The 12467-nt window shown below is 39.0% G+C and overlaps 1 protein-coding gene across 2 annotated transcripts in view; it reads right to left on the reverse strand.

Annotated features, from left to right (window-relative positions):
* The window catches only part of Nubpl (NUBP iron-sulfur cluster assembly factor, mitochondrial), a 198857-nt gene that overhangs the window by 135370 nt on the left and 51020 nt on the right, over positions 1 to 12467 (reverse strand). For both annotated transcript variants that reach the window (XM_055608620.1, XM_055608621.1), the window contains exon 4: positions 9916 to 10006. In XM_055608620.1, coding sequence (XP_055464595.1) covers positions 9916 to 10006 — 91 coding nt within the window. The remainder of the gene's footprint in view (positions 1 to 9915; positions 10007 to 12467) is intronic.

The raw sequence follows: 12467 nt of genomic DNA on the forward strand, positions 1-12467 counted from the left end.
AAGGAAGGAAGGAAGGAAGGAAGGAAGGAAGGAAGGAAGGAAGGAAGGAAGGAAGGAAGGAAGGAAGGAAGGGAAAGAAAACAAGAAAGAGAGAAAGGAAGGGAGATGGGAAAGAGAAATAGATATTCTAATTTCTGACTTTCTTTATGCTACAGAAAGAATTTACATAAAAAATATGTAGCAGTCAAAATTATGAACAGAACTTCACTTTTGACCATGAAAAAGTTAACAGGGGCCAGTGAGACGGCTCAGTGACTAAAAGGACTTGGGGATGTCTTGTGACCTAAGTTTGATTCCCAGACCCCACAGAGTGCAAGGAAAGAACCAACTCGAGAATGCTATAGCACATGTACACAAATAGATAGACAGACAGATAGTGGATGGTGGATGGACAGACAGACAAACAGATAAAGTAGAAAAACATTAAAAATAGTTAACAGAATGGTATCTACTCCTGAAACCTTGTCCATATATATATGTACAACATAAAGGTAATTTATGCACTAGAAAACCAGATAAAAGTATCCTGAACGCCGTGGTCAATAAGCAAGAAGACTAAAAGCCCTGAAAAGAGCAACAGGACATACATCCCAAGTTCTCTGCCCTGGCCATTCCAAGCCAAAGCAGAGGACAATAAATCCTCAATACACTGAGAAAAAGAGTTCTTAACAAATAAGGTGTGGAAAAGAGCACTAGAGAAAGAAAGCTGTGTAGTTCCCAGACAGCGCACACCTGTGGAATGGCTTATTGCCCATCAGCCAGAGAAAAGTTCTCACAATTCCCCGACAGAAGCAACTGGCCTTCAACTCAGAGATGCTCAGTAAATGCTTCATCGTAACTGGGGACTGGGTCAGTCTGTGTCTAAAGCCAAGCGTCTTCCTGTCACAGGACCCTGTCAGAGCAGTAAAAATCACAGGCCTATTTCCTCACTCCTCTTAAAGTCTGATTTGAGCATCTTTTGGATATATGCCCAGGAATGGTATAGCTGGATCTTGAGGAAGCACTATTCCCAATTTTCTGAGAAAGCACCAGATTGATTTCCAGAGTGGTTGTACAAGTTTACATTCCCACCAGCAATGGAGGAGGGTTCCCCTTTCTCCACAACCTCTCCAGAAATGTACTGTCACTGAAGTTTTTGATCTTAGCCACTCTGACTGGTGTGAGAAGGAATCTCGGAGTCGTTTTGATTTACATTTCTATGATGACTAAGGATGTTGAGCATTTCCACCATTCAATATTCCTCTGTTGAGAATTCTCTGTTTAGCTCTGTACCCCATTTTTAAAATTGGATTATTTGTTTTGTTGGTGTTTAATTTCTTAATATTCTGGATATTAGCCCTCTATCAGAGGTAGGATTGGTAAATATCTTTTCCCAGTTTGGAGGCTGTCATTTTGTTCTGTTGACACTGCTCAGATGTAGCCCATAGGCAGCTCAGTCTCCATGTGGGTCTCCTAGTAAGGGAAGCAGGGGCAGTCTCTGACATGAACTCAGTTGCCTACTCTTTGATCACTTGCCCCTGGTGGGATAACCTAGGTGGCCCACAGAGGAAGAGGATCTGGGTAGTCCTGATGCCAGGAACTCACAGAGAGAAATAGACCCACTGAAAAGGTGCTTAATTATGTAGTACAAACTAATTTGATTTATTAAAGTTCAACCCTAGAGAACAGGTCTTGTGATTTTGTGTGACATATGAGGAAATATAATAGGGTACCTTTGAATTACAATGGTTGTCCCACAGAAAACCCTGGCAGAGTGAATGGAGCTGCATGTTGAACTAGGGCCATTTTTCATGGGATATGGTCTTTCCCTAAAAGGTAGACTGAAAATAAAAGCTATTGAAAATTGGGTATTAATCATACTAAATGAAATAATTATTTCAAAAGTATAACTGGTCTACAATGTGAGTCCAGGACAGCCAATATTATACAGAGAAACCCTGTCTCAAAAACAAACAAACAAAAAAACAAAAACAAAAAACCACTGACACTATTTGTTGCTTATAAAAACAAAAAGCTTTTGAGTGAATAAAATTTTTAGAAAACCTGTATCTGACCATGAACTTGACATATTCCTAACACTGAAAAAAAAATACTTGATGAAATAATACTGTTAATCAACAAATGTGGTTTTTAAAATCATATAATGAAATACACAAACCTTTAGAAATACACAAACTTTTATAAGTCAATAAACTAATATTCTACAAACGATGAATGTATGACACAGTAAAATCATGTATAATATAAAACTTGCTAGCAAGATGTCTTAGAAAGCAAATGCATTGCTGCCTAGCCTGACAAGCTGAGTCTGATCCCCAGGACTTACATGGTAGAAGGACAGAACTCACTCCTGCATGTCGTTCTCTAACCTCGCACATGGCCCCACACATAAACACTCAAATAAAGAAATGTAATTTAAGATCCATCTCAAAGTAAAAGTCTAAATGTGATTTTCTTTAAGTCAAGGCCCACACACATTTGCTAAAGAAATTGGGCAAGATACTAGAAGATGGAAAGATTTCCCTTCTCCATACTGACTTAGAGTCACTGTGCTTGGGTCTCCAAATACCATGCTGATGCTTCTAACACACATACCTCAAATGAATTAACTACTTCTCATGCCTAGTAACTACTCAGAAGACAATGAATGCTAATAAAAACAATACCTCCTTCAATAGTTAGATTGCAAGTGACAAGATTTTTTAAAACATGCAATGTTTTACTTAAATATGTGTATCTGTGCTCTTTTTCATCGCAGAATCTGTGATGATCATTTATATGAAAATGATTTCTATAAAAGCCTAATTGTTCTTCCAATGCCAATGGACCCTACTGAAACATCCAAATCTGGACACAGATCTTCCTTATTAGTAAAACTACAACAGCATTTAACTTTGAGCTAAGAGCCAAAATCTGACAAGAGATCCAAGCTTATGGGTTAAATGTACATCTTCTATCATACTATGCAATTATTTGCTGCTTGAAATAAGAAGCCAAGCTGGATGGTGGTGGCACATGCCTTTAATCCCAGCACTTGGGATACAGAGGCAGGCAAAGCTCTGAGTTTGATGCCAGTTTGGTCTACAAAGCGAGTCCAGGATAGTCAAGGCTACAGAAAAACCCTGTCTCAAAAAACAAACAAACAAACAAAAAAGGCAACTTATGAAAAGATCAAATGGCCAACATTTAAAACCTATCCCTGAAGATAGAAAGGTAGCTCAGTCAGTAAGAACAGTTGCTGTAAAAACTTGAGGATCTTGGTTTGAATTCATAATATTCGGATAAAAACTAGTTTCCAAATTCCTATAAGCCATCCCTAGATAAATTAGAAGAAAACTACATCTGGTACAAAATTACTATCTCACAACATATAGGAAAGAGTAGTGTGTATCCTCCTATTTAGTCATTAAAATGTTCTGTACAGCCTTAATAAAAATCATCTGACATTTTCATATTAGTAACCTCTTTGTGCAGCTCTTAAAATTTTCTTACTTCATTAGCTCAGTATATTAAAAGATACCCCTCAATAAAAACTAAACCCAATAAATCCACAGTTATTCTGGTAATGAATTAATATCACAAAATATGAAAGACAGCAGACATTTCTAGCAACAAACAGCATTTTAGAAAGCTTAAGGAAAACCTCAACCTTATCACAAAAGGAATGTATACAAGAGGCTGGGTGGTGGCCAGTGGGTAGAGGGTTTCCTGTGTAAGGACCTGAGTACAGATGCCTGACGTCCAGACAAAAGCCTGCTGTGATGGCACATTATCTGTAACACAGTGCTAGAGAGGCAAGAACCTGGTGGCTTGCCTGGCCACTGAGGATGAAATGGTGAGACCCTGATTCAGTGAGAAATCCTGCCTCAAAAATTAAGCTGGAAAGTGATGAAGGAAGATGATGTTTGTCATCCACACATGCAAACACAAACACACAAATTAACAAAATGTGTCAACATAGCCTTGAGTGTGTTTAATATTCACGACTTCTCCTGAAAACTTTCTACTCAATTATGGTTAAGATTATACTTTGGTTAGACTACAATATAAAATTTGAGTACTATGTTACTTTAAAAATTGAAATGAAAAAAATAATTAGCATTTGCTCTTTTTAAAAGCAAGGTTATATTCAAACATAAATACAAGGTTCAGCAACTATCCACTGGCTGTCAAAACAACATCAACCTGTTGGTGCTCTTGTACAGTATGCTTTCTACAAACTGAATAGACATCAGACTGCTAACTTCACATAACATAAAAATTACCAGTCATTTTAAGCTAACAAACATTCTCGATTAAGAAACCAAAAATTGGCCAGAAGACCAGGTAGGCTGCCCACAGGCCTTCTCCACACCCTCTGTTCCCCCATACCACATTCTCAGGGTGTGTGGCAACAGGCCACCTCCCCCGATCTTCCCTTCCTTGGCCTCTGACACCAGCAGGCATTCCCTGTGAACACAACTGACCAGGCCAGTAAAACAAGCAACACACAGCCACCACATTCTCTCAAATCCAGAGAGAAAACAGAAACCAGGAAACAAAATTTCTAGCCAAGAAGGACAAACCCAGAAATCAGCACCTAGATCTATAATACCCCAACCCCAGATGCCTAGATACCTGCATAAGAACACAACCAATAACAGCCAGGACAGCATGTCTCCACCAGAACCCAACTATCCTACCACAGCAGGTCCTGAATATTCCAACACTAATGAACCATGAGAAAAATATGGTAAAACCAACTATATGGAGATGACAGAGGTCCTTGAAGAGGAAACGAATGAATCCCATAAAGAAATCCAGGAAAACACGAACAAACAATTGGAGGAAATGAATGAAATGAATAACCCCCTTAAAGAGAGTCGGGAAAACAAAAACAAACAATTGGAGGAAATAAATATGTCCATTAAAGAAAGCCACAAAAAACAAATAAAACTTTTCAAATGAACATAGAAGCAATAAAGGAAATACAAACTGAGGGAATTCTGGAAAGAAAAAAGTTAGAAAATTGAAAAGGAACTACAGAGGAAAACTTCACCAACAGAATACAAGAGATAGAAAAGAGACTCTCAGGCCTTGAAGATACAATAGAAGAAATAGATACATCAGTCACAGAAAATGTTAAGTCCAAAAAATTCCTGACACAAAGCATCCAGAAAATCCGAAAGACTGTGAAAAGGCCAAACCTATAAATAAAAGAAAAAAAAAAAAAAAAGAAAGAAAGAAAGAAAAAGAATACCAGCTCAAACGACAAGAAAATATTTTTGGCAAAATCATAAAAACAAAACAAAATCCTAACCTAAATAAGGATCTGCCTAAATCATAACCTAAATAAGGTATAAGGAGCATACAGAAAATAAAGTCCTATTATCATAAAATAATCAAAACACTAAATATATAGAACAAGGAAAGAATATTAAAAGCTGCAAAGAAAAAGGCCAAGTAATAGGCAGACCTATTAGAATTACGTCTGACTTCTCAATGGAGACTCTAAAAGCCAGAAGGGCTTGGACATGTGCTGCAGGCTCTAAGACCACAGATGCCAGCCTAGACACTATGCCCAGCAAAACCTCCAATCACCACAGACAGAGAAAATACAACATTCCATGAAAAAGTCAAACTTAAACAATATGTATCTACAAATCTGGCCCTACAGAAGATGCTAAAGAAAAAATCCACAGCAAGGAGGTTAGCTACACACAGGAAACACAAGACTTACGTGTTTCACATACTCTCACACCAGCAAAACCAAAAAGACTGAAACACACACACATGCACACACACACACACATACACATACACACAAACATACCACGATCACCATCAACAACAACATAACAAGAATTAAGAATCATTAATGGGGGAGGGAGGCAAGATGGTGGCGCCAAGAGGACACTGTGTCAGACAAGCACGACAGCAGTGACTGCACAGTGACCAACAGAACAAACTCTGGGCCCTAAAACACCAACGATTGTGTTTCCCCGGTGAGAGGAACCCCACCATGTGGGAAGCAGTCAGGTTCAGGTCACCCAGCTAAACCCTGGAAGAGCTCCTGGGTCCTGGCAGGCGATTGGTTGCCAGCCAAGAGCTGTACACCTGTGTGCTCTGATCACCATCCCAGACTGACCTGTGGGCCCCACAACACCAGCAACTGATATTTCCAGTAGAGAGAAACCCCCCGGTGAAGGAAGCAATCAGGACCGACCGCAGGTCATCCAGACAATCCCTGGAAAAGGTCCCAGGGTCCAGCAGGCTCTCAGCTGCCAGCCCAGAACTGTCTGCATGCCCGACTCACCTTCCCAGACAGAACTGCGGGCCCCAGGACACTAGAGACTGGGTTTCCCTGATGGGAGGAAATCCCATGGTGAAGGAAACATCAGGTCCGACCTCAGGACACCCAGTTATTCCCCAGAAAAGTCCCTGGGTTCCCGCGGGCTCCAGACTCTAGCCTCCTGCTACACACCTGAATGCTGTGCTCACCTGCCACTGATTACCACTTGGGTATTGGGGCACAGAACTCCAAACTCAGACCTACAAATGCCTGAGATCCATGGAATCAGCCCCCAGACACTGCTCCAAGGCACAACCTATTTCCCTAGCTAAACTGAACAAACTGCAGGGCTCCCTGGTTCTTTAAGAAGGCTGTGCCCAGCAAACACAGGGTAAGAGCAGCAGCAGCAGCTCACTAAATTCAGAGCAGGAAACCCAGTGGCAGGGCAGCTATACCCAGGACTTCTCCTAGTAAGAGGAGAGTTGCCCTGACTACCAACAATCACAATTACCACACTGGTCCACACACCTGTGTGAGGTAAGCTGTGGCAATTCCTGAGACGCACCGGCCATTTGGTGACCATATTAAAAAAGCTAGGGAGACCTCCTTCAGGAACAACCATCTTCCTGCCAAGAGGACTCTTCCCCAACCCAGGATTCCAGCAGGCACCAGAAATTAACAGCAAATACCTGAGACAGCCAGATGGGTAGAGACCAGTGTAAAAACACAACCAACAAAAGCCAAAGCAAAATGGCATCTCCAAAACCCAGTTATCCAGGGGCAAGTAGCCCTGGACACCATATCATAAGTGAAATTCAGGACCTTACATTCAGATGACCTTACATCTATACATATGAAGAGGATAATAGAGGAAACAAATAAAATGTGAAAAGAAATAGAGGAAGATAAAGTCAAACAGATTGTGGCCATCCGTAAAGAAATACAGGAAGATGCAGCCAAACAGTTTGTGGCCTTCAGAGAGGAAATAAATCACTGAAAGAAATAAAAGAGGGAAATGTTTAAACAAACAGGTGAAGGAATTAAAGGAAAATACAGACAGACAGGTTAAGGAAATTTAAAAAATGGCTCAAGATCTGAAGATAGAATAGGAAAAAATTAAAGAAAACACCAACAGAGGAAATCATGGAGAAGAAGAAGAACTCAAGGAATTACAGAGGTAAGCAAAACCAACAGATTACTAGAGATGGGAGGAAGAATCTCAGGTGTGGAAGATACAATGGAAAAACTTGATGTATCTGTCAAAGACAATGTCAGATCTAAAAAATTCCTGACATAAACCATCCAAGAAATCCAAGACAATATGGAAAGACAAAACCAGAAAATAATAGGAATAGAGGAAAAAAAGATTCCCATCTCCACGGCCCAAAAATTATTTTCAACAAAATCATAGAAGAAAATTTCCCCAAGGAGAGGCATATAAGCATACAAGAGGCCTACAGAACATCTAATAAATTAGAACAGAAAAGAAAATCTTCGTACCACATAATAACCAAAACAGTAAGTATACAGAACAAAGAAAAAGTACTAAAACTTGCAAGGGAAATGGCAAATCAGAATCACACCTGACTTATCAACAGAGACTATGAGAGAGCCAGAAGGGCCAGGATAAATATTGTGCAGACCCTAAGAGAACACAAATGTCAGCCCAGGCTACTATACCCAGCAAAACTCTCAGTCATCAAAGATGGGGGAAAACAAGATATTCAATGACAAAAACTAATTCCAACAATACCTACACACAAATCCAGCATTATAGAAGATACTAGAAGGAAAAATACAACCAAAGAAAGCTAATACATTCAGGAAAACACAGGAAATAAATAACCTCACTACAGGAAAACTAAAAGTAGCCAAGCACACAAACACTACCACAACTAACATCAAAATAAAAGGATCTAACAGCCACTGGTCATTAATCTCCCTCAACATCAATGGACTCAAGTCTCCAATAAAAAGACACAGACTAACAGAATGGATGCATAAACAAGACCCAACACTCGGTTGCATACAAGAAACACACCTAAGTCACAAAGATAGATGTTACCTGAAAGTAAAGGGCAGGAAGATAGTTTTCCAAGCAAATGGATCCAAGAAACTAGAAGGAGTAGACATTCTAATATCTAATAAAATAGACTTTCAACCAAAATTAAAAGAGATGGAAAAGGTCACTTCCTATTCATCAAAGGAAAATTCCACCAGGAAGACATCACAATCCTGAACATCTATGCCCCAAATACAAGGGCACCCACATCTGTAAAAGAAACATTAATAAAACATAAACCACACATAGATCCCCACATATTAATAGTGAGAAACTTCAACACCCCACTCTCAACAAAGGACAGGTCAAAAAAAAACAGGAATTAAACAAATAAACAATGACTCTAACAGATGTCATGAATCAACTGGACCTAACAGACATCTACAGAACATTTCACCAAAACACAAAAGAATTTACCTTCTTCTCAGCAACACATTCTCCAAAATAGACCATATGGTTGGTCACAAAGCAAGCCTCAACATATACAAGAAGATTGAAACAATCCCTTGTATACTATCAGCCACCATGGATGAAAGCTGGACCTCAACAACAAGAGAAAAAGCAAAGAGCCTACACACTAACATCGTTGTTCATGTCGCATGCTTGCAGACTGCTGCACCAGAAGCAAAAGCCTTTTCCCTGACCTTTCAGGAGAAGAGGAAACAACCACATGAGGGGCTGCTGGCCTTCTAAGACCCCTGGAGTCAACTGTTGAGAAAGAATAACCCAGACGTCAGCACAATTGATGCCCGAACATAAATCACATACATACCCACCTTAACGAGCAAACAAAGTTTAAATAATTCTTAATTACAATAAAAATAATACTATAACCTAAATAATCCAATAACTATAATACTATAATCTAAATAATCTAATAAATAGATCCGTACATATATTTTGTTCTAGACAGATAAAAATATACCTATAAAAAACAAAATTATTCAATTTTATATTCATCACAGCTAGAAATTAATTTTATTTAGAATATTTTAACATAAATCCATTTTTAATAACGAGTTTTTACCATTTTTATGACTACATAAAACTATACTGAAGACTTTATATTTGGTAGTGTATCAAATACACAGTAACAAGAACAGTGAAAATACTAAAGATTTATTAAAAAACCTACCTCTTCCTGTAGGGATGGCAATAAAACTATGGAGCAGCAAACCATTGGTTTTGGGTGTTTACAAATGCTCTAAGAAAAAATCTGACAAAAATCTGTTTGTAAAATAGAAATTTCATTTACTACAAATATATTTCTATTCAAATATTCTTATATAAGTAATACTTAACATAAACAATGGATACTTAATTTAATCATGTACTGGTGCCATGAATTGTGCTAAATTCTGCTGCATTTACATTACTGCTCACAGCAGCTGTGACCTTTTTGCATGAATAGGGGCCAACTTTCCTGTAAGTTGCAAAGGAACTACACAATTGATCAGATCTATGAAGAACTGAGAGTGAACATGATGCCACATGACCTCTGAATGCTTCTCTACATGACATGCAGAGCACACACAGTTCCCGGCAAGTGAAGAGTGGGTACCATGCATCCCTCCATACTCACCTGGTGATAATTCTGGATTTCCTTTCAAGTTCATCATCTTTGGAATGGAAGGACCATACACATCCACATCTAGCAAGCCAACCGCTTTAGACTGCAAGAGAACCAAATTCACCATAAGGTTATTCATGTGTGCATGCGACAAAAGAGACTACACGGCAATAAGCCTTTTAAAAAGAAAACGTCAAGTATTCAAAAATCATAACCTAAGCAACAGGAAGTATAGATTTTCCCAGAAGTGCTATATTTAGAAAACTGATTTGTTCAGGTCTCCTGTACAGTCTCAAGAAAACTAAGACTCTTGATATAAGCATGATCTCTAAGAACTAACAAGTAAGATGCAAACAATATTGGAATGATTAATAAATGCCTAACAAACCCCCAAGATGATGGAACATTGACTTCTGAAAGGCCCTAAATTACAAAATGAAAAAAAAAAATCATGGAAACAAAATACTATTTTAGGAAGTAAGAATTCTGTTGGTATCTGGCAAGAGCCAGAGGTGGCAACAAGGTTACTGGCAGAGATAATCCAGGCCACCCCTTCCGTACAAACCACAGCTGAATACAGAAGGCCTTCTGGAGAGTCAGTCAGAAAGAGCTAACTACTGTTTACTTTGATGGCTGGTTCAACTGAGAAGGGCCGAGAAGCCTTTTGGGTCTCTGCCAGGTGCAAGCTAGTCAGCAACTTAGTCAAGGAATGAAAACCAAATTTGTTGCTTGTAAATACGTCCCCTCTACCTCTAAATCTATCTTTGTTGCGTTTTCCCATCTCTGAGTAAGCCTCACAAGGTCTTACACTTCTTCTCCCACTATCCCCAAGTCCTAGTAAGAAAACACTCAGAACCTCTCAATAACAAGAAATTGAAGCAAGTGAAACAACCCTACATCTTCCATGATACCTGTTTCCAGACGTTAATTACTCTCCAACCCTTATCATCTGGTTCTATAAATATACAAAACAAGGTAAACTCAGCATAAACTGACTCAATGTGCAGCCCTAAGCAAGCTACTTAGTGTCCCTCTGTGACTTGGTCTCCTGGGTGTGAAGAGAGGAGACTGATGTCTGTCTGTACTGAAATCCTAGACTAATTAAAATAAGAAATAATTAAATAAGAAAGCAAAAAAGTATATTTTGCTTTTGATAGAACAAACAACTACATATAAAACTTAGTTTTAATGCCTTGAAGTAGCAGCTATAAAAAGGAGTACATTCCTGAGAAAAATCTGCTATATTTAACAAACAGGAGAACTTAGTGAGACTACAAGAGAATTAAATTTACTGTGAATAAAATTATTTCAAGTGGGGCTGTTCACATGAAGAGCTAAGCTTTTTCTAGTATTATGTCACTGTAGAACTGTTTCTGTGACAACTTCAAGGGCTAAAAAACGTAGTACAAAATAACAAATCTCAATTTTAAAAATGTAAGGTTATTTTTCCTTCTCTTATCTAGTTTTACAGTTAGTTTTACAGTAACTTGAAGGAATAAGATGCTAAGTTTCAAAGTGATCTAAATCCTGTCGAGTAAAATAACTCAGCCTTTGAAATTCGTGTTCTGGTAAAACAAAACTTTACAAACAAAATAAAACATAAACTATATAGGACATGGACACTCCAAGGTATGGAAAGCAGGAAATTTTATTGGGGATAAGAGAGAGAGAGAAGCACCCAGGCTTCTGGAACAGCCCAGAGCAGACAGAGAAGGGAGAGATTGAACAAGGCTAGCAGATTGGACTTAGCCATGAAAGGAAAGGATGGGGAACAGAGGATAGAAAGGGTGGGGAACAGAGGGGATAGAAAGAGATAGCAGGGATATAAGGACAATGAGAAGGGGGGGGAGAAGCCCATGAGGAGATCAAGTTTAAGGTAAGGCACTATATGAGAAGAACCAGGATGCCAGCAGGGACTCTGACATGTGGAACAGGTGCTTGTGATACTGAGGAAGCCTGGAGGCCAGCACGTGCTTCACAGAGAGCTGTTTGTCACTTCTGCCAGTGAGAACTAGCTCCTTCCATGGAGGGGAACAGGCTTCACAAATTCCTGAGGAATGCTGGCTTTTATCTAACTGCCAGAATTTGGACCTGACAAGAACCAAGTGTCATCTCTTAAGACGGTGCACCAATCTCATCATCCCTAGATTTTCAAGTTTCCTTCAAAATGTGGGGATCCACATTTCTTCTAAAAAAAAAAAAAAAAAAAAAAAAAAAAACAAAAAAAAAACAGGCCTCCCTTAGTACTAGAGTCCAAGAAACAAATCGAGACTTGCCCTCACACCTTTTGTGGTTAGGATAGATTTTACCTTTCTTACTCCTGCTATGGTTAGTATACCCTTTACATACCTGACATGATGGCGAATGCCACACAAAACAAGAGGAGACAACATGAATACAAAAGCTAGAACTTACACTTCTTACTCCTTGCAGCAAAGCCATGCTGGTATTGTCCCTACTATGGTAAGAAGGAAGGGAGACTAAACTTGTAATACCCATGTTTTGTCCTTAGTGTTTTATGGTTTCTTTCTTATGACAAAGCAAAATTAACACACGCCAAGCCT

Source organism: Psammomys obesus, unplaced genomic scaffold (assembly GCF_907164565.1).
Source record: "Psammomys obesus unplaced genomic scaffold, mPsaObe1.curated_primary_1811, whole genome shotgun sequence".
Taxonomy (NCBI): domain Eukaryota; kingdom Metazoa; phylum Chordata; class Mammalia; order Rodentia; family Muridae; genus Psammomys; species Psammomys obesus.